At 32.6% G+C, this 22,116-nt stretch overlaps 1 protein-coding gene across 1 annotated transcript; it reads right to left on the bottom strand.

Annotated features, from left to right (window-relative positions):
* Nucleotides 1-9,492: 9,492 nt before the first annotated feature.
* Nucleotides 9,493-12,828, bottom strand: LOC132266675 (S-adenosyl-L-methionine:benzoic acid/salicylic acid carboxyl methyltransferase 3-like). Its single transcript, XM_059767633.1, has 4 exons — nt 12,678-12,828; nt 11,864-12,271; nt 11,474-11,728; nt 9,493-10,149 (listed from the first exon to the last, which is right to left on the bottom strand). Exons 1-4 carry the CDS (start codon nt 12,750-12,752, stop codon nt 9,742-9,744), a joined length of 1,146 nt encoding a protein of 381 aa, XP_059623616.1. The 5' UTR covers nt 12,753-12,828; the 3' UTR covers nt 9,493-9,741.
* Between the last annotated feature and the right edge of the window lie 9,288 nt (nt 12,829-22,116).

Below are 22,116 nucleotides of genomic sequence, written 5' to 3'. Positions count from 1 at the left end.
ATCCCTCAGAAAGTTTTTAAAACTAGCACGTTTCCCAACACAGGCGTCTACAAGGCGCCGCCGACTGGAGAAAAAACCACCCAACCCCGCACAAGAAGGCAGGAACAACAAAACCTGACATAAATTTGAGATCTAGCCGGAAACAAAACAACATATCGATCTCGTTGAGCCAGAAAATCAGCCAAACAGGAATAGATTGGGCAAAACAATAGCAAAACGGCATCAAACCATCCACCGAACAAATTATTTATAATACGCTGAATTTATTATGTAGCGGGTGACAAGGATCGGCACCTCCCCACTCCGATGGAAAGGGGTGGGGAGCAGCAGAAGGATGGCTAGTGATGGTCAAACGTTACCTTTGTTATCTTTTTAATGTTTTCACACAAAAAGTTGTCTGTACATTGAGTTGCACAGTTTGTGAGAGAAATGAAACAAGAGTTTTCATTGGTCTATGTTCATATGCATTTAGTTATTGCTCATGGTGATAACCTTTGACAATTTAGTGGTCCCTCACGTTGCAATTACAGGGGCAGATACCAATTTGTAAGATTGAGGAAAAGCCCAATGGCCGGAAATGGATTATTACCAGAATGCCCAGGCCCATATCCACAATCCTATCCATGGGTCGTCCGCAATCAAATGGTTCAGCTGGCCCGTTGGGAGGACAGACAGATTTTTTGGTTGACTGCTTTATAAACTGAGTTTAAAAAGTCTTGGTCCAAAGAATTACCTTTTACATATGTCTAAGGATTGTTTTATGTTTTCAAAATTTTTGAAAACTAATTTTAAATAATCAAAATATCAAGGCTCTTTCTTTTTGTCAAAAGAAAGAAAAGAAAGAAATTGAAATATCCAAAGCTCTTAAGTTTCCTCCTTGACTAGAGTAATATTATATATATATATATATATATATATATATGAAGGTTTGTTATGTGGTTATATATGCATGCATTGAACTATTTTTTTTTAGTAAGACATATGAAATAAAAAAAATAAAAAAATAAAAGATGAAGTTAATTGATTATGATGTGGATGGTATAACATATCCTATAATTGAATTAAAAATAATAATAAGAAGAAAAAATAAAAATAAAAATAAGAAGAAATTTTGATGGCACCTGAATAGCCAGTGTCTTACATAGGGGAGATAAAACCTATTGCTTGCAACTGTGTTGGTCGGAGGGATAGAACAATAGACGAAAAGGATGACGAGAGATGGATGCGAAAACCTTAGGAAAGGGGACATGAATGAGGTGCTTTTTTTTTTTTTGATTGGAAGGGAAGAAAATTTATTATTACTTATCAAAAATATATATTATTATTATTATATTTATTATTATTATTTTTATTTTTACCAATATTCCCTCATTATGTCTGAAAGAATTTATGTAAGATATAACAAGCTATTTGGTAAATAATTAGAGGTTAAAATTGGTTTTACATTTTATTAGATTAGTTATTATTTCTCTCCCTCATCTCCTCTGCTCAATTCTGAATAGATAAAAAAAAAACAATCGGTTAGGAAGAAATTGAAGAATGCTTCATTCCTCCTTCCTTCATCTCATTCTTCCCTTTCCTCCAACCAAATATGAGAAGCATCATATATTGAGATAATATATATAGTATAATATATAGTATTGATTTCATTAATGTATTTTCCATATTTATCACCTCTAAATAGAGGTGATCCATTCTATACAGGGCCGGAGCCAAGAATTTGTTTTGTGGGGAGGGGGGGGGGGGGGGGGGGGATTTTTTTCAAGCGAATAGTGATGCAAAATAATAAATCAAAAAATAAAACTGTAATAGCATTTAATAATTTGAAAATTAATTATTTTTAAAAAAATGGAAACATAAAATACCAATCTTAAAAGTCCGTTTAGCAACAAATTTAATTACCAAATTTTGAAGAGAAAAAAAAATAGTTTGAATACAGGAATGCTACTTTTTTGTTTTTTAAGAGAATATAAAGAAGAAGAAGAAGAAGAAGAATATAAAGAAGAAGAATAAGAAGAAGAAGAAGTGGAGGAGGAGGAGGAGTAAGAATGAAAAGAAAGGAAAAATTAAAGATATTTTTAAAAAATAATTATTTTAGTGGGTATTTTTGTAAAATTTTTATAAATTATAGGCCTATTTGCAATAAAAATTAATTGGCACAAGGATAAATAATTATTTCACGGGGCATTTTTCACTATTTTATAAATTAATGGCCAGTGTGTAATAAAAATTAATGGCTATTTTCTAGAAAAAAAATTATTTTAGGGGGGCATTTTGAAAACTTTTTATAAATCATGGGCCAGCATGGGGCATGGCCCCCCCTGGGCCTATGCTGGCTCCGCCCCTGATTCTATACAAAGATTGAGAGAGAATATAATAAATAAAGATGATGTAACCCTTTTGGCTTTGTGCATGCTTCATTTTCTATTTCTCTCTTCAACTTTAACATAGTATCAGATCTTCATCTTTAACATAGTATCAGAGCAACAATCCTAGATCGTTTTTATTTTATCGGCTTTGTTCCGACCCACTTCCCAGGCTTTGTTCCGGCCATTTACCCGACTTTGTTCATGCCTTTTACTGACTTTGTTATGGATCTTTTTTATTTTTCAGATGGATTACCTGGATGTCTCCCAGTGTTGCTTCGGCCCATTTATCGGCTTTGTTCCGACCCGATCCATTTCCCGGTGTTGTTCCGACCATTTTCACGGCATTGTTCCGACCTTTCGGATGTTTTTCTCTCCACCACTTTTTCAAGATTTAATCTCCAAACTCAAGTTGGAAACCCATCTTGACTTTGCGGGATAATATTGAGATTATATATATATATATATATATATATATATATATTATATTATGTTTCCTTTTCCTTCTTTCCTCCTTAAATTACACCTTAAAAAAATATTTGATATGGATTTTAGCTAATAATAGAATATTGATCAAAATAATTTATGGTATTGATTTCATTAATATATTTTTCATATTTATCACCTCTATTCTTTCTTCTATAAATAGAAGTGATCCATTGTATACAAAAATTAAGAGAGAATATAATAAATAAAGATGATGTAATCCTTTGGGCTTTGTGCGTACTTCATTTTCTATTTCTCTCTTCAACTTTAACATCTTATATCTCCATTCTCATCCATCCTCCTTCACTCCTTTATTCTAATCAAACATAGCATAGAGTGATATATGCATATATGCGTATAATTATAGTTTGCTAAATTGACTGGTTCAACGTGAACCAACCGATTCACAACTACTAAGTTTGATTTTCACCAATTTATTGAAGATAATAAAAAAACACAACTACTAAGTTTGATTTCTAGAAATGATAACCGAATGGCGCATGAAAGTCTAAAATTGCTCCTCATTCGACTGAGCCCTTGCGGTGGAGCTCTTCTCTTCAAATGCGTCGAAGACTCGAAGGCTCTATTTACATATGTTTTTTTCGTTGTGTACTTTTTTTTTAATTTTTAATTTTTAAATTTTTTAATCCTGACAAAATAGGGAGCCTCTACCAGCTAGTTTTACTCACTGAAATTGCACTCAGTGGTGTTGCATTAAAGTTCATTTTGTCCACTATTCTTTTTTGTAACTCTACACTACGTATATTCTTGCACGCGTTTGGCTTTATGATTTGCCATATTCTCGCACAAAGACTTGAACTCTCAAGTCTACTACGTTTGTCATTTAAAAAATAGTTTTTAAGAATTCAAGAAAATATTTTCATAAAACTATAAAAGATAATTCTTTAAAAAATAACATTTTAGTTTTAGGTTTTTTGAAAATAAAAATTTTTATTAGAAAACTAAACAGACCCCTCTACTTTTTACTTTAAAAAGAGCAGAATTTGATTTTTGAATTTCACTTATTTCTTCCACTTCTTCGATCATTTTTTTTCTTATTTCGTAAATATCTAGCAGGTTGGTCAGTTTTTAATGGCGTGTTTGGTACATAGGGAGTATAAGAATTGAAAAGATTATAATAGTTGCAATAGAAAAGAAAGAAAATAAAATGATATTATTAATATATTATCTTAGTTGGGATAACTATGAAAAACCAAGAAAGAAAAGTGTGCTACTAACCAGTCTATATGAGAGGATTTCTTTCCTATTATATGAGTAAATGGGACAAAACCAGAGTGAAAGACAGTGACCACTTTTGTGGGAATGATAGTCCAAACATTATTTTAAGGATTAGCAAATCACTCCTCCATCCACTTAATTATTCCTTTCCTTTTCTTTCCCTCCTGTAGGAAAACAGAATAGAAGAAGAAAAAACCTTTAATTTCTGAAACGATACTTTCTATTTCTTTTCTTCATATCTTCAACACAATATATAGGACTGTATATATAGCTTTGTGGGTACATGAATTCACTAGATACATGAATACTTTAGATACATATTAAATAAGATCTTTTAGTCTTTCAAAGAATATGAACCTAATATATGGCCTTCAATCTTTCAAAAACAATGAACCTTTCAACACTTAATATTAAGAAATTTCTAGAATTTGGTTTAGTATCCCAACACCTCCTGATCATTTTTAAACCATACATATGATAAAACTCTCCCTCTTCTCTTTTCCCTTTCCTTCCTATTCCTTCACTAAAAACTTACTCCATTAAGAACCAAAAAGAAAGCAGCTTCATTTGAAAACGTTAATCATGAACCCTGCAATTAAGAAGCAATTAAAGGTGTGTTCTTTTTTTCTTAATTGGTACACACACACTTATCTCTTTTGAGACTTGAACCCATGACCTCCCTTTGAAAAGTAAGAGGCTGATACCGCTAAACCACTGACCCGTTAGTTAAATATGTGTTTTTAACTATCATTTCAGGCTTAATCAGTCTCATCTCATAGAAAAACTTGAATCTTGCTAAGAAAAGACTCATTATTGTGAATGTACAATTAATTATTTTCTTATTGGAATGATTGAGATAATCTAATCTATCACAGCAAGTCTCTTCCACTATGGTTCCGTTAAGCATTAATATCCCCACTTATTTATTCTTAAGCAGCAAAATTTCTGTTACCACATAAACAAATTATATAAAATAATAGAGTTTTCTAGTGGATGGTAGGACTAATCATATATTATATGAATATATGGCAATAATTAATGTTCTACCCTCTGTGTGCTTTACTTTCACCATCTCCATAATCTCTCAGTCAAGAAAAAAAAACAAAAAAAGTCACTTTAATTGATTTTTCTAGTGATAGATTAGATTCTTAGTGAAGTGATATGCATTTCCTCTCCTTGTATTCCTCTCTTTTTCTTTTAGTAATCATGATCAATTCCATTATGAATGACAATTAGGGTCTTTTTTTTTTTAGAATTAATTTACCCAACTAAGAAAATGCTTTTTGCTTGTGATAATGTTTCTTTTCAAGGACATGTCAAACACTTTGCTTGTTCTTTTTTCTTTTTGTCTCTCTTTAGTGAGTGTGTGTGTGTGACTAAAGAGAAAATTTGGTTAGGAGTGTTCCAAGGGGGTGTGTTTAGTGGTGGGCACCAAGAGAGAGATGCTTTTTTGTGAAGGAATGCATATTCTATGATTAGGTTTTTGATTTACAATGCAGCATCATGCTCTTATCTATTATTAGTTGGAGAAGTTATTTTGCTAAAGGGAAACATGAACATCTTCCTTTTGTCTCTTGATATGTCAATCTCATTTTCTCAAGAGGCTTGTTTGTTTGCTGGGAAAGTGAAGAAAAAAGAAAGGGAAAATTAGTGGACTTAAAACTATCTGTGGTTGAAATTAAATTGAATATCAAAATATTATGAATTAAAAGTGATTCTTATGTAGGTCATCTGTGAACATAATCAAAGAAGAAAAACCATGTGAGACTATCAGAGGAGCTTATCCAAGTGCTTTTCAATCTTTGGAGTATCATGCATTGAACCTCCAATTTTAAAATACATGAGAACCTGATGCTAGTAAATAAAAATTAATTTAGCTACATATATTCCCACCCTTTTCAATCTTTTTGTAATTACGCTTCATTTATAAGTGGAATGACGTATAAGTATATGTCATTATCCTAAATGTAGAGCTAAATGGGATGATAACAGTTATCTTTGATTCTAATGGATTGAGTTGTTAGAAAATTGTGATTGATAAAGAATGAATAATGAGAGAATAAAAATTAAAATTAAGGAAGTAACTTTCTTTTATATTGTCTGGACGGGCTAACTCAGCTGGTAAGGTCTTAGGAAATACTCTCCTTAAATCTCTTATTCGAGACTCATCAAAGGTGAGGCCCAAACTTAAATGATGCGCATGATTTACAAATTATTACATGAATTTGAAGTTTGTAAACCATCCGAGAGTCTAAAGTGACTAGCGGATGAGTTGATTCTTCCTTCTCTATATTAGGTATGCCTTTGAGTATCCATAGAAAATTTGAATAACTCTTTGGAAGGGAAGTAGATTCATTCTATTTATGTCTTGTTTCTTCTACTAACTAGTCTTTGATATTATCAAAACTAACAAATTAGGAACAAAATATATGATTTATACATGTGATGTCAAAGACAATCTAGGTAAGGATTTTGGATACTTTGTCCACTAAGGCAACAAAATCAAGACTGATTAATTGACAATGAGGTTGTCCTATTCATTGTTCCAATGCCATCCATAAATAAGCTGGTTATGGTATATATTCTCTCGAGTCAGCACCATGTCAATTATATTGATAAAAAAAACATACAAGAAAAAGCCTGAATTTGCACCAAATTCCAAATTCTCAAACATAACAAACTATATAATTCTCAGACTATATATATACATGGAGTTCTTTTTAAATAGTCAATTTGCTCACACCCTTTTACATGGTTGGTGTTCATGAGTGAGGTTATGTGGTTGGATTCTTGCGTGTAGGATGCTGTAACTCAATTATGGTTGCTCTTTGGTTGGATTCTTGCGTGTAGGATGATGTAACTCAATTATGGTTGCTCTTTTTTATTGATTAAACTCATGTCTCTCTTTTCAATATTCAAAGTCGAACAACCGGTGAAAATCCCTACTACTGTTTGCCTTCTAATTTAATATGTCTAATTAGAGCGCTGATACAGAATCCGACTATTGACAGTCCAACTCTAGGAGGGAGGCGACTGTGGGATCCATTATGGGACTTTTCACGTCATCTGAGAGGAGAGGTTGTTGACACTTATTTGTCTTGACACTCCCTAAATATGTAGACGTATTTTGAAAATCATAAGAATAGAGAGTGCAAAGTAAACAGTATCTACACAAGGTTCAAAAATCCTTCGTATGATGCATTATTTCACGGATTTAGTGTTCCATTGCTCATTGATTCTAACAAATTATATTGCGCTAAATGGGATGACATCAGTACTCTTGATTCTAATGGATTGAGTTGTTAGAAAATTGTGATTGATAAAGAATGAATTTTGAGAGAATAAAAACTAAAATTGAAGCATGGGAAAAGAAAAAAAAGGAAGCAACTTTCTTTTATATTGTCTCGACGGGCTAACTCAGCTGGTAAGATCTTTGGAGATACTCTCCTTAGATCTCTGGTTTGAGACTCATCAAAGATGAGGCCCAAACTTAAATGATGCACATGATTTACAAATTATTACTTGAATTTGGAGTTTGTAAACCATCCGAGAGTCTGAAGTGACTAGCGGATAGGTTGATTCTTCCTTCTCTATGTTATATAAGGTATGCCTTTGAGCATCCATAGAAAATTTAAAGAACTCTTTGGAAGGGAATTAGATTCATTCTATTTATGTCTTGTTTCTTCTGCTAACTAGTCTTTAATCTTATCAAAACTAACAAATTAGGAACAAAATATATGATATATACATATGATGTCAAAGACAATCTATGTAAGGATTTTGGATACTTTGTCCACTAAGGCAACAAAATCAAGACTGATTAATGGACAATGAGGTTGTCCTATTCATTGTTCCAATGCCATCCATAAATAAGATTATGATATATATTCTCTTGAGTCAGCACCAAGTCAATTATATTGATAAAAAAAACATGAGTAATGATACTTGTTTCGATTTATTGCACCAAATTGCTACACCGAATATTTTTGATTGGTTATTTATGCATAGTACATGTAAGTGGAGGGCCCCACTTCTTTATTTATTCATAAATGGATAGGTTAAAAGAAATAGGTCTCATTACAACAAATGGATTGATTAAAAGAAATAGGTCTCATTACAACAAATCGCATAAATAAAGAAGTGGGGCCCTTCACTTACATGTACTATGCAAACATACAAGAAAAAGCCTGAATTTGCAAATTCCAAATTCCAAATTCTCAAACATAACAAACTATATATATATACATTAGATCATGGAGTTCTTTTTAAATAGTCAATTTGCTCACACCCTTTTACGTGGTTGGTGTTCATTAGTGAGGTTATGTGGTTGGATTCTTGTGTTTAGGATGATGTAACTCATGCGTTTGTTTCCATTATCGTTGCTCTTTTTCTTTTCTTTTTTGTTTAAACTCATGTCTCTTCTTTTAACATTCAAAGTTGAAACATGGTGAAAACCCGTACTACTGTTTGCCTTCCGATTTAATATGTCTAATTAGAGCACTAATACAAAGTTTGACTCTTGACAGCCCAACTCTAGGAGGGAGGCGATTGTGGGATCCGTTATGGGACTTTTCATGTCATTTGAGAGGAGAGGTTGTTGACACTTATATGTAGACATATTTTGAAAATCGGAAGAATGGAGGGTACAAAGTAGACAGTATCTACACAAGGTGCAAAAATCCTTCGTATGATGTATTATTTCACGGATTCAGTGTTCCATTACTCATTGAACTTAGAAATTTTCTTGTTGAGAATTGCCAAGAGAGGCCTCAATGGAATTATGTAAAAATCTTGAGGATTTAATTGTGTTTGATTGGCTAGTTAGAGGGAAAAATTATGGGTTACTGGTGCTTGAAAGAGAAGTGGGAAAGATTCGAAAGGTGGTGGAAATTGACAAAACCCATTCACGGTCCATGTGCATGGAGAGAGTGTGGCTCACCTAGGGTTGTTTTGGGGTCTAGTTTTGGCCGACTTGTGTGGTATTTGGTTGAATCTGATTTTATGGGCCCACAACCTTTCTGACCAGATTCTGACATCCCACTGTGAAATTCCAACATCGCCTAGTTGTTATATATATGGATTCCTCCCTATTGTATAGACGTGTTTTGTAAACTATGACTTTGAAGAGTCGCAAAGTGAATAGGCAACATTCTTCACTTTTTAACATTGTAAAAGGGGTGTTTGAGGTAACTGCATACATAAGCTTGGGACCTTAGGCCTATGAACTGATCAGGCCCATATAGATGAATGCAGCCCATTGTAATGACTCACAAATCATCACCTATGCCATGGCTTTATTGGGCCTTAGATTTTGGGCCTAGCTCTTCAAAGCTTAATTGCATTGGTCCAGCCATGTCCACATGCATAAGTTTGTACATATCATAAAATTACAACCAAAATGTTGAATCTCAAAATATAGATGCAGGATGGACTTATATATATTAAATTTGCACTAGGTAATAAAAATACAACCCCTTTTTTTTTTTTTTTTGACAAGACTCGTACCATTCGTTCCTACAGAGACTCGAATCCTCGTTATTAGAGGATGAAAACACGAGCAAATTGCAAAGCTACCCACACAAAGCAAATCATTGCAAAACATTACAGTGCCACATTATACATATGACATTACCAGATAAAAGAGTCTATATTAGGTAAATCTAGATGGTCCAATTTTGCTAGCCAAGCTTGATGATGATCCTGTTTTAGTCATGGCAATGACCACATTGAAGAACTGGGTTTTCTCCTTGGACATTCGGTCTGCAATGATCGCTCTGTACCTACGAAAAACCTCATCCATCATGGCTTCGCCGAAGTGGCTGACAAGCAAGGGCTCAGCGACAGCTCTCATGCACTGTGCAACATTGTATGATCCACCATCCTTGAAGCCATTATACAGGGACAATCCATTTTCATAGGCGTTCCAATCGACTTTGGAGGCTTCGAGGCAATCGATCGCAAATGATCCTTCTTTTTCAACTGCAATTTTTACTTCTGATGGGGATGGTGTGTACTGAGGAATGTTGAAGGAGTCCATTTTATCTTCTTCTATCAACCCCTGCAATCAAAACTTTATTTAGATCAATTTGAAAAGTATAATAATTGTGTAGCAGAAGAGTCGAAAACTTAACTAAACACTATTACACACATTAGAAATTATTATATGGTTCTAGACTAATCACGTATGGTCACATAATCAAATGTGTCAGTTTTATGTCAACTTCAACTCATCTTTTAACTTACTCAGTATATATTATTATGTGATTGACCGGACCAATAATCTCATGATTATATAATAATTTCTTTTGCACACATCTAGAATTTAGTGAAGTGAGGGCAACAAAGGTCCCACTTCATTGCAGATTTGTTATTTTGTGTAAAATAATCTTAAAAGTTAAAATTTATGACATAATTTCCTTTCAAGAAATTTAATATTCTTTAAAAAGTCAAAAATGAGTACTAGCTTTTAAGGTTTTTTAAAATTTTTTTACTTAATAAAAAATTCAAATGACAAAAGGGTCATGAAATTGGGGTCAAAAGAGTACTATTTTATTTATTTATTTATTTTTGGATCCTTACCAAGTCGGTTGTTAAAATAACTAGCTTACTTAAGGACTCTGTTAAAAAAATATTTCTACTTTCCTGTTAAAAAAATATTTCTACTTTCAGACACTAATTAAATAACATAATCTTGGAGAATCTTGCAGAGGTCAAACTCTGCTGGCTATATATATGTATCACTAAATTCTAAACAATTAATATCTATTTTGTTCATATCATGTAAATTCCTATTTTATCCTTACTTTTTACAAAATAAAATACTTTTTTCCTTTCTCTTCTCTCCCCATCATAATTTCTTATCATTCTCCTTTTCTCTTTTGATTATCCAAATTTCAACATAAGTTAACATTATCTTCTTATTTAATTTTATTTTTTCATAACTAATAATATCTCTCTTTTTATATTCCTCTTATGCCCCTCAGCAAATCCAAAAATACCCCACCCTCACAACTCTCTGTCATGTAAAGGGATTTCAATTCATGCGGGAACCACATGGCCCAAACTCAGACCACATTATGGTATTCGCCCACCATTTTCAGTGTTGTGTTATGTTTTGTCGTGGTTATAGGACTTTGACTTTGAGTCACTTTACCTTTTCTAAAATATCCACGATCCCTAATAATTATTTAGGGTAATTCAGTTGACTATAATCGCATTCACCCACTTGCATTTAAGAGTAATGAACTATGGAATCTTTTAACTTTAAAAATCAAGCCAATACTGTTAGGCTATAATTATTATTCGAGAGTTTAAAATTGTTAATAATAATAATAATAATAATAATAATAATAGTAATAATAATAATAATAAATAAAAACTACCTCAGAAACCATTTCTCTGAGAGCCATTGCTAAAAGTTCCCAAATGTAGCAACACTCTTTGCTAGATGGATCTTCACTTTTCCTCCCCAAAATTGTTAAAGCCATACGTCCTCCACTCACCATTTCCTCCGAACGGCACTTGAGAAACACCGAGAAATCTCTCTGAAACTGCTCATAGTAGGCTTTGAGCACTCCTGGTGGGCTACTACTTGCCATGTATATGTTACCTTTGTTACCCTCTATCCCTTCAGGAACCTGATAAAATAATGAACTGAAAATCAGAAAATCGTACAATATATATATATATATATATATATATATATATGTTTGGTTGATTGTTTACGGAAAACTATTTTTAGAAAACTGAACCAAACATATGCATAAACTTGCCTGAGATAGCCATTGGAGACTATAAGAAGAATGCACAAAATGCAGACTTTCTGTAGGGAAGAGCCTCCCGTAGAACGAACCGGGGACCGCGGAGACAAAACACGGGCCAAAAGAAGACCCCAATTTTGTTCTGATTTGTTGTTGGAAACTTGGCAATAAGGACTTGAAAATGGTGTTGAAATCATTTCCGGGAAGGTCATTCAAGTTCACGACAAATTCCGGCAATTGGTGGCCTAGTTCTTTGCATATCTTGTCAACTGTCTTGATGAGTTCAGAGGCCACAAACAGAGTGTTTGGTCCGGAGGAACAACCCAAGTCTGCTATGCAAAGTCTCTTTGGTAATGTGCTGCAGTAGAGATCAATTATGGCTTTCTCTGTTATAGGCTTTGTCATTGCTATTACCTTCTTCTGTCAAAGCCAAAAAACACCAAATCAATATATATATATATATATATATATATATATATATATATATATATATTACTTACATTCATAATATGACATGAGATGATTGACTTTATATACATTCTTGACTATGCATGCATGGAAAAGATGGGCACTCGTGTCACCGAGGTTCCTCTGTAGTACAGCACAAGTGTTATGCTATCGTAGAGGATCATTTCACACAGGAGGATCATTTCACACACTACTGTGTGAAATGGTTCTCATCCTTCAAAGCAGTTCAACGCCTGTGTTGTACTACAAGAATCTCAATTCGTGAGTGTAATTTAACCCATTTTGACATATATATGTGTGTGTGTGTGTGTGTGTGTATATATGTATTCATATGGACTGATAGAATAGACATGTATACCTGAACTAAAGAGTTGTTTGCATAACTTGCGTCTCCAATCCCACCATTCATGTGGAGCACTTCAATCACTTCCATCTCTCTGTCTCTCTCTATTATCACTCTTTTTCTCTGTCCGATACTTTGATACTTGATAGCCTTCTATGGTGATGTTACCTATTTATAGTTACAATTGTGGTGATGGAAGGTGGTTGTGATTATTTTTCAACAAATTATTGCACATGAAAAACAAAAAAACTGTTAATGTCAGTGAGCTACACAAGTTCCATATGCAAAACTCTACCTTTTTTATTTTTGGTTTCACACCAACCAAATTTTTATTTATTTTTTTTGGTTTTGTTTTGTTTTTTTCGGTTAATAAAGAAAACATTGCAAAACCAAAAGATTCCTCTGCTTTACATCGTCTTCCATTTTTCAAAATTTTATTGTGAGACAATCCATTGAATAAATTTAGTTTTCACTTCTTCATCTGGATCAAGCTAGCTGCATACTATCATATTCTTTTTTACTAACTCTATAATTTAGTAACTTGAAATTTTTTTTTTTCAAGATATATATATATATATATATATATATATGATTGGAGCCTTCCTAGCTCTTTCATCAAGCCTCGTGTTTCTTATTCTATTTTTTATGCTTATTTTTTGTTGCTTAAATGGTTTGTTCAACGGTAGGGGTGTAACTTGAGCACATTGGAGTCTCAAATCAAAGTATGAATTCTTCAACCCTAACCTAATTCAAACTGAGAATCAAACCGAACCCAATCTATTCTTAATTTTTTAAGTTTAGGTTGAATTTAGCCTTGAAAATCGAACCAAAATTTCGGACTAAATCCAAGCTTCCAATTTAAGTTGATATTACGAGTTGCTGTAATAACAAATAAAACAACTTTTTCACGGCTAAAATAATTAAAAATAAATGGATGACATAATAATAAGTGGATCAAAAGCCAAAAAGTTCCATATGGCATATGGGTTGCAACCAATTAAATGAATCCACAAAACAATCAATCACATACAACCAACATATATATATATATATTGTTAATTTCTTCGTAAAGCTCATTTGGAAGACCAGGATACATATATATATATATATATATATATATATATAATATTTTATATATATATCAGGTTCATCTAGTTTTGTAATTCAGGAATTTGAGTTCCCTAACACAATAATCCGAGTTCAACTCGAAATGAAATCGGGTTCTTACTTTTTATTCAAAGTGTAAATCGAATTGCAATTTAATAATTGTGTCAAGAACCCTCAACAGTAACCTAATATGTTTATTAAACAGGTAAACGTATTAACCCATTTAATAACCTATTTATAAAAATGAGACATTTAATATTTAATCAAATACTAAATAATAGAAGAAAAAAAATTGTCACAATTAACCTAAATATTCAAAATAAAAAGAAAAATTATAAGACATAAATAAGGTTTATGTTGAAATGACTTAACTAATTGATTTTAAATAAATAATATATTACATATGTTATATTTATTATTACAACATTTTGAGTTAAATGGGTCATAAACGAGTTACATGAGTTGAACTCCTCAATCCTAACCCGATACGGTTAAGTAAACGGGTTAATCATGTCAACCCTTTTATGACCCAAGCTCGTTTATGCCAAATTCAAACTCTTTTAACTCGTATCACGTTGTAATTTGTCATTCCTAACTCAAAGTTTGAAAATTTTGGGGTTGAACTTAGATCGTTCTGAGTTGGGTTGGCTCGAATTGCAGCCGTGCAACAATGGCAGTGGTGTCTTTATTCAAAGTCCCACCAAACGCAGCTTTACCATTAGTTTTATTGTCGTGCTTACAAGGTATTGAATTAGACAACACAATACCGAAAGTATAGTCTTATCCTAGTCCCATTCTGCTCCGGAATACGAATAATGCTAAATACAAAGTGCAGCTCAGCCTTTCATTATGTGGATTTTTAGAGGAAGAGGACCCCTCCTCTCCTGTTCACTGGTGCACCAAACAGCACCCTTTTGATCAGGGATGGACGGTGGTGGGCCCATTTTTTTATAATAATGAATTTTTTAAATAATTTTGGAGAATAGAAGTAATAGTAATATTCAATGGGTATATAATTGGAAAAATAGTAAGGGTACATTACTTTTAAAAATAAATCAGGAGCCTCGGCATACATGTAGGTCCGTGCCTCATTTTGATACAGTAGCACAGAGCTCAGCATGAAACCTGAATCGGAAGTAAAAATCCGTTATATCTGGTGCACTGTAAATCGGAGACATCCCAACTGTTCGTGCAAAACACGCGTGGGCATGTACGTTTTTGCTTTCGGTTATCTTCTTTTCTTATCCAAAGGACAAGTACAAACCTGACACATGCGGGACACAATTCGATAAATGTTCTCACACAACTAAAAATATTATGAATTATTATTATTATTATTATTTTAATTTAACATGAGTGGAAAAATGTCCCCGAATCAGCAACGTAGTTTTGTAATTATTTTTAAAAAATTAATATTTTAAAACATATTATGAGTTGTTAGAAAAATAATATAACTTCTAAAAACTACAATGCATCTATTCAACTCTATGCCAAAAATACCAAGAGTTTTTATAGCTTAATAATACTTTTTTACCTTCTAAAATAAAAGGTCAGAGTAATTTATCATATTGATGTGTCCATATTTCTTATTCCTGTTGCTATTAGTATCGTTAGAATTTTTTTTTTTAATTAATAAAACGCAACTTGACCACCATGATTAAAGAAAGTAAGAAAAAATTTAGCCTAGGTAAACAAAGCTTGTACAGCTTGCATTTTTCTTTCCGTTTATTTATTCATTTTAGGTATAAGTTTACTAGAATTGACCTAAAGTATTAAGAGTGTGAACGGGAAACTATCAAATCATCTATCTAGCGACCTCACCTCGTGTTACATGCTCTGTCGTCCTCCTCCACATAATCACCACCTTCAACCATGACTGGCTGACTACATAGGAATCTAGTACCAACATTCGTCACCTTGGAAAAGCATGCTTCATGCTAATGGCCTCATTTCTTATCCTTGACGTGTAGAAGGGATCTCTCTCTCTCTCTCTCTCTCTCTCTCAACACGGGAACTCACCAGGGCAGGGTCCCTCCGGGATTACCCCAGGCTACAAACCGGAGATATTGTCGACTGCCCCACACCTCAGCAACAATTTCAGTCGAGGGTTATAATGGCGATGGAAGGGTTCGAACTTGGGACATGAGCGTTTCCAGGTCGTTACCTTACCAACTCGGTCAAACCCTCTGGAGTGGATTATGTGTCTTGGTTCTTAGTCGTGTTTAGATGAAAAAATGATATTATTATTGTATAAATAATGTAAATAGGGTTATGAGGGGCCGAGTCAGTGTGGGTCCAAGAGCACCGTATGAAGTTGGTGTTGTGAAAATTTCACATATTTATAGAAAAAATATAAAATAAAATATTCATACTCAATGATTCAAAGAAAATGAATAACAACGAATAATCAAATAAAATACTTTTATAAAATTGTATAATACATCAATTGAATAACAGAGATAGGATGAATAAGAACTTAACATGATAAATAAATGAGATCGATTAAAATAATAATAGAAATTAAGAATGAAAACAACAATAATATATATATAGGTAAGAAAGTGTTGGCCTAATTGTTGAGGCATGTGTAAACACATTGACCTAAAGTTGATAGTCCTCCCCTTTGTGCGGGTATTGGTGAAACTAGTAAGCTTCAAAATACAACCCAATCAGCTCGTAGCGGCGTCTCCTCCATGTGCACGACCACATGAAGACTAGATCCAAGTCTATATAAATCTAGTTGCTCATAAACTCAATATGTAAAAATACTCTCAATGAAATGATAGAATAAGTTCACAACCTTACAAAAGTGTCACTCTATGTTTTTACGATCTACCTCAAATCATACTCTAGATGATTTATATATATAGTATATATAGGGAGTAAAATATGTAACCGTATAATAATGATAAAATTTATAATTGAAATAATATACACCATAAGTATAATTTAATTAGTAGAATAAAAACCCATTAAACCATAATTTATATTTTTATTAAAATATTCCCAACAATCCCCACCTATTTTAATAAAAATAAATAAGTAAAATATTACTAAGCAACTTTATACTATGCAATCGGCGTAGGTGTTTTCTGGGCTTGAACCTACACTTAGTATAATAGTCTCCATTTGAGGAACCTGAATGAACTAAGTTTTGAATTCGGCCCCTTGAGCCATACTTCAACATATCACACACATAGTATTGACGATAGACTTGGTTTGGCGAGTTAGTGCAATTAATGGTCATGTGCTGGTATCTTGATTGTCATGAAAGCTCTAGGGAACAGCCCAACTCCCACGGTCGCGGCCTCACGACGACTTTCACTTAGGTGAATCCTCCGAGGGTATATGTAACCTATACGCTGCGAGAGTATGCTCGCCTCGAATTCATTCAAAGTAAAGTCCTTCCTTAACGTCACATCACAACACTGATGTCATAGGGATGAATATGAAAGAATCTTCTCGATAAACCTCCTAAAAAGAGTGTTGTCAATGAGTCACGCAGTGCAAATTGTTTCTACCCATTGAACATTTCGTCATGTATAATACCCTTAGTTTTAAAAAGGATAAAATTGGAATTTTTATTTATTTATTTATTTATTTATTTTATTGATTAATTGATTTAATTATGTGATTTAGTTGTTTTGTTTTTCTTAAGTGATTAATAGTGTGTTTTTAAATTAATATTGTTTAGTTGTGAATAGTGGGTATGTATTTAATTATTTATTGTCTTGAATTTATTTATGTGTTTGAAGTGATTATTTATTTGCTTTCCTTATTTGTTTTATGTGTAATTAATTAATTAGGTTTAAGGTGTTACGATTATGTAATTATGGGTGCTGACTTATAAGAGGTTGGAATTAGGGTTAAGTTTTTATGGTAACCTATATATTTAACTTTACAAGTCTGTTAGGGTTTAAACAAAAACCTATGCACATAAGCATTCTTGAGAGAGAAAACAGAGGCATACGTTATGGTTTTGAGAGAAAACTATATGGGCCACCAGTTAGGAATTCAACCGTGACCTAAAGGTTGTATCAAGGAGGAAGGAGTGGATGGATTGTGGTATTAGAACTGAGCAGTAAGAAGGTTGCCGGTCGTCCGTTCGTCGGAAACTCCATAGACGATGTTGTAAGGTTTCAAACTGAAACCTAAAGACAAGTTTCATTCTATCTCCTTCCTGTAAACTTGTGTTCTGTGCATTCTATATAGTCTCCAGGAATCTAATTTAATTATTAAAACGGATGTTTATGCATGATAGAGTCTCTGTACAATTTTAAACCCCTTTTCGCTTTCGAAACTATGAGCTGTTGTGTTTTCGTTTGAAATTTTTGTCAATAATTTCACAAGGAAATTTGAGGAGTTTCTAGGGTTGAATGAACCTGAATTGAACCTTAGGAATGTAAAGAAAAGTTCTGGAACGGAGGGTTGAACTTTGCCAGAAGCGAAGAAGACAAATGGAGAAAACATAAACTGTTGCGATCATGGTTTAAGCTTTTGATAAGTAATTCATACTAGAATTGGAGACGTGTTTAGGCTTGTTAGGACTTAAATTGAACCTTAAAAATCTTTAACAAAGGTGGGACAGAGGACTGAGAACTTATCGGACGCGAAGAAGGCAACACAGAGGAAGCAGAGAAGGAAAAACGGAGGCTGGGGAAGTCGAGGTGGCTCCACCCTTCAATGGAGGCGGCTCCATTGAAGTGGAGCCGGTTCCACAAAGTGTTAAGGCGGCTCCAATATGGGTGGAGCCGGCTCAACTTAAAATTGGAGGCAGCTCCAATTTTCTAAATGCCCAGTACATGGGTTTTTGTGGTTTTTTCTAATTTCAGGGGCTTAAGTGAAATTAATGGAAAGTGGCGTGGGGTTTTAGATATTTAAAATTAACCTATTAAAACCATAAAATAGTTAGCATATGCTAGTGTGTTAATATAAATGGACATCATGAATTTTTAAAAAAAATTAATGTGCATGTTGTCCAGGAAGGAGAAAGTCTTAAATTTCTAGTTTGGTTAGCCAATTGAATGAACTGAATTGAAAGATATTTTAGGGATGTTGTACCAAAGATATTTGTGATATATTTAAGTTTCACGAGGGTTGGTTGGGTTGTGGTTGTGGACGTCATGTAATTTAAATACATTGTTGCATGCTGTCAGGAGTGGAGGAGTTTTATTTGCCGATTTGTTTTAACCAGTTTATTTTGGTAAGTATAAAATACCATTGGGGTTGTATATAATGTGTTGTGAGACTTCTTAGTTGACATACTCTTAGGTTTTTCTTTCTTTCTTCTCATTTTTTATTTTTTTCATCTTTTTCACCATTTTTTTTTTCACCCCACCACTTCCTTCTTTTTCTCTCATTTTTTTTTTTTTTTTTCTCCATCATCTTTTTTCCTCCACAAAATAATTCATCACTGAATAATATATCATTGAAAAAATATTGAGATGAATACTTTTGTTAGCTTTGTTAATTCTATCGGGATAGAATGTTAGTGTTTTGGTTGCAAGATTGCAATGCTAGAAGTGGCATGAGAGAGAATTTAAAGCAAGACACATGCACGCGCACACACACCACATGGGATGAGAGAACCCTGGCAAACCTGTGCGATCTCTCTCCGCAAATAAAATAGTCAATTTTATTAGGACTGCCCTACCATGCAAGCGCACCCGCTATGGTAAGGTCCATGCATATAATTACATATATATATATATATAGATAGATATTAACTTGTTTATCTTCGATCTTCTTCCAATCAATTATGTGCTCCTTATTTTGATCACAATGTGATTCGAACATCAACCAGGTCGATAAAGCAGGTATATGATCATCCACATATGTACTCGTCTTCCCCACACTTGTTAAACCTTCCATTCAAGCTACGATGGCCAGTTCTTCTTCCCATCATCATTCTTTTATATATATGTTACACCACCACATGAAGTAGAAACAAGAAATATTATTAGTATCCCATCATGAATTCACTCTCAACCTATATCATCTTATACAAATAGGCAAATTAATACGTTTTAAGAAAGAAATAGTTATTTTCCTTATCAAAAGAATTCAAATAGTCAGTTACTCTCTTAGGCATATTTGTCAATAAATATGCAAGGCATATTTAAACCCTCGTAGCAGATAGAATAATTATTAATATAATATTAACCTTTTCTAATCAACATAGCCGTTATATGATTAAAACAGTTTTAAACATAAATAATAAGAATCTCTCTCTCTAATAACATTCAAACGGTTATATATTTATAAGTTTTCACTATATAACTCATGACTATTTGAATTTAAAATATAAATATAAATGCAAACATTAATTGCTACAATCAAGCCATAAATTATGCAAAATAATATGCTCAACTATTTATTATTATTATTATTATTTGGCTATTGAAAGAATAAATATACTTGCAAGAATATACGTGTTCAATGATATTCAAAACACACATTTATTATTATTATTATTGTTGTTGTTTTTGAAGCACAAGTCAATGCATTAACGAATAGTAAACTCGTTTGATGCATATCATAACATAATCACAACAATTATAATATAGAGAGTATGCATGCAAACAACAGAGCATATATAAAGAATCTATATTATAGAAAGTATTTTTCACAAGACCACAAACTGTTACATAATACTCCGTAAATTGCATTAAACCAAAATAATTTTTTTTTAAACGGTTTCTATAAACAACGTTAACTGTTTCAATAAATAGATTAACATTCAAATAAACAACTATATATATATATATATATATAATAGAAAAAGAAAATTTCATATGACATTTCCGAATCTCTAATTTCATATACCATTTCAGAATCTCTAATTTCCTTTTTCTTAATAGAAAAGATTCTATAAATTGAAAAACTACAAATCAGCTTAAATATGAAATGGGCAATACTTAGGTCCTTACTAGCGAGGATCTACACCATCCTCATCAGTGACGTGGGCTAATAATAAATAGACATACCATTTTTAATTACTAAATTTAATATGGTGGGTAAACACCCACTTACCAAATCATAACCAAATCACAAAGATGGTGATTTATTATTGATTCACATCACTAATGAGGATGGTATAGATCATCATTAGTGAGGACCTAAGAATTATAGATCCTCACTAGTGAGGACCTAAGTATCATTCATATGAAAGAGCAATACTTAGGTCCTCACTAGTGAGAATTTACACCATCCTCACTAATGATGTGGGCCAATAATAAATAGACATGCCATTTTTAATTACTAAATTTAATATGGTGAGTAAATACCCACTTATCAAATCACAACCAAATCACAGAGATGGTGATCCACATCACCAGTGAAAATAGTGTAAATCCTCACTAGTGGGACTTAGGCTAAAATGTATACAAGTGCTATATATAAAGAAATTACTTCTTGAGATCCTTTAAAATAATAAAACTATTGATATATTAAAAAAAAATTCCTACCAAAACAGTAACATCCGTCAAGCCAATTAAAGTACACAAAATACACAATACAATAGGCCAACACAACACATATAAATTTAAATTTATAGAAATATATGAAATAGGAAGTTTCTTTTCAAATTCAAGAATATATATATATATATATATATATATTTTCAATAATGTCAAAGCATGCCATCTAAAGCCCAGAAAGGCACAAAGTTTATGTTGAATATATTATATATATACCTCTATTTGGTTTCCAAAGATATATACATATGAGGTGTCATATTATTTTAACATGAGATTCACAACACATATATTTTAGTCCTATAAGAACAATCACAAATAAAACATATCTAGGACTAGTATTATAGAAAATTTCAAGGTAAAATACGACACATTAAATCAAGTCAAGGTAGGATTATATCAGCTTTAGACTGTTGTGAAAATTTCACATATTTATAGAAGAAATATAAAGTACAATATTCATACTCAATGATTCAAAGAAAATGGACAACAACAACGACTAACCAAATAAAATACTTTCATAAAATTGTATAATACATCAATTGAAAAACATAGATATAATGATGAATAAAAACTTAACATGATAAATAAATGAGATTGATTAAAATATTAATTGAAATTAAGAATGAAAAAAACAATAATATATATAGGTAAGAAAGTGCTAGTCTGATTGTTGAGGTATGTGTAAACACATTGACCTAAAGTTGATAGTCCTTCCCTTCATGCGGGTATTGGTGAAACTAGTCAGCTCCAAGATACAACCCAATTAGCTCACAGCGGCGTCTCCTCCATGTACACAACCACAGGAAGACTATGTCCAAGTCTATATAGTTGCTCATAAACTTAATATCTAAAAGTACTCTCAATGAAAT

The sequence above is a fragment of the Cornus florida genome, unplaced genomic scaffold (genome assembly GCF_030987335.1).
Source record: "Cornus florida cultivar Cherokee Brave unplaced genomic scaffold, ASM3098733v1 CherokeeBrave_3.0.0_Hap2_Chr07, whole genome shotgun sequence".
NCBI classification, from domain to species: domain Eukaryota; kingdom Viridiplantae; phylum Streptophyta; class Magnoliopsida; order Cornales; family Cornaceae; genus Cornus; species Cornus florida.
This window is presented reverse-complemented; position numbering and strand designations above follow the sequence as displayed.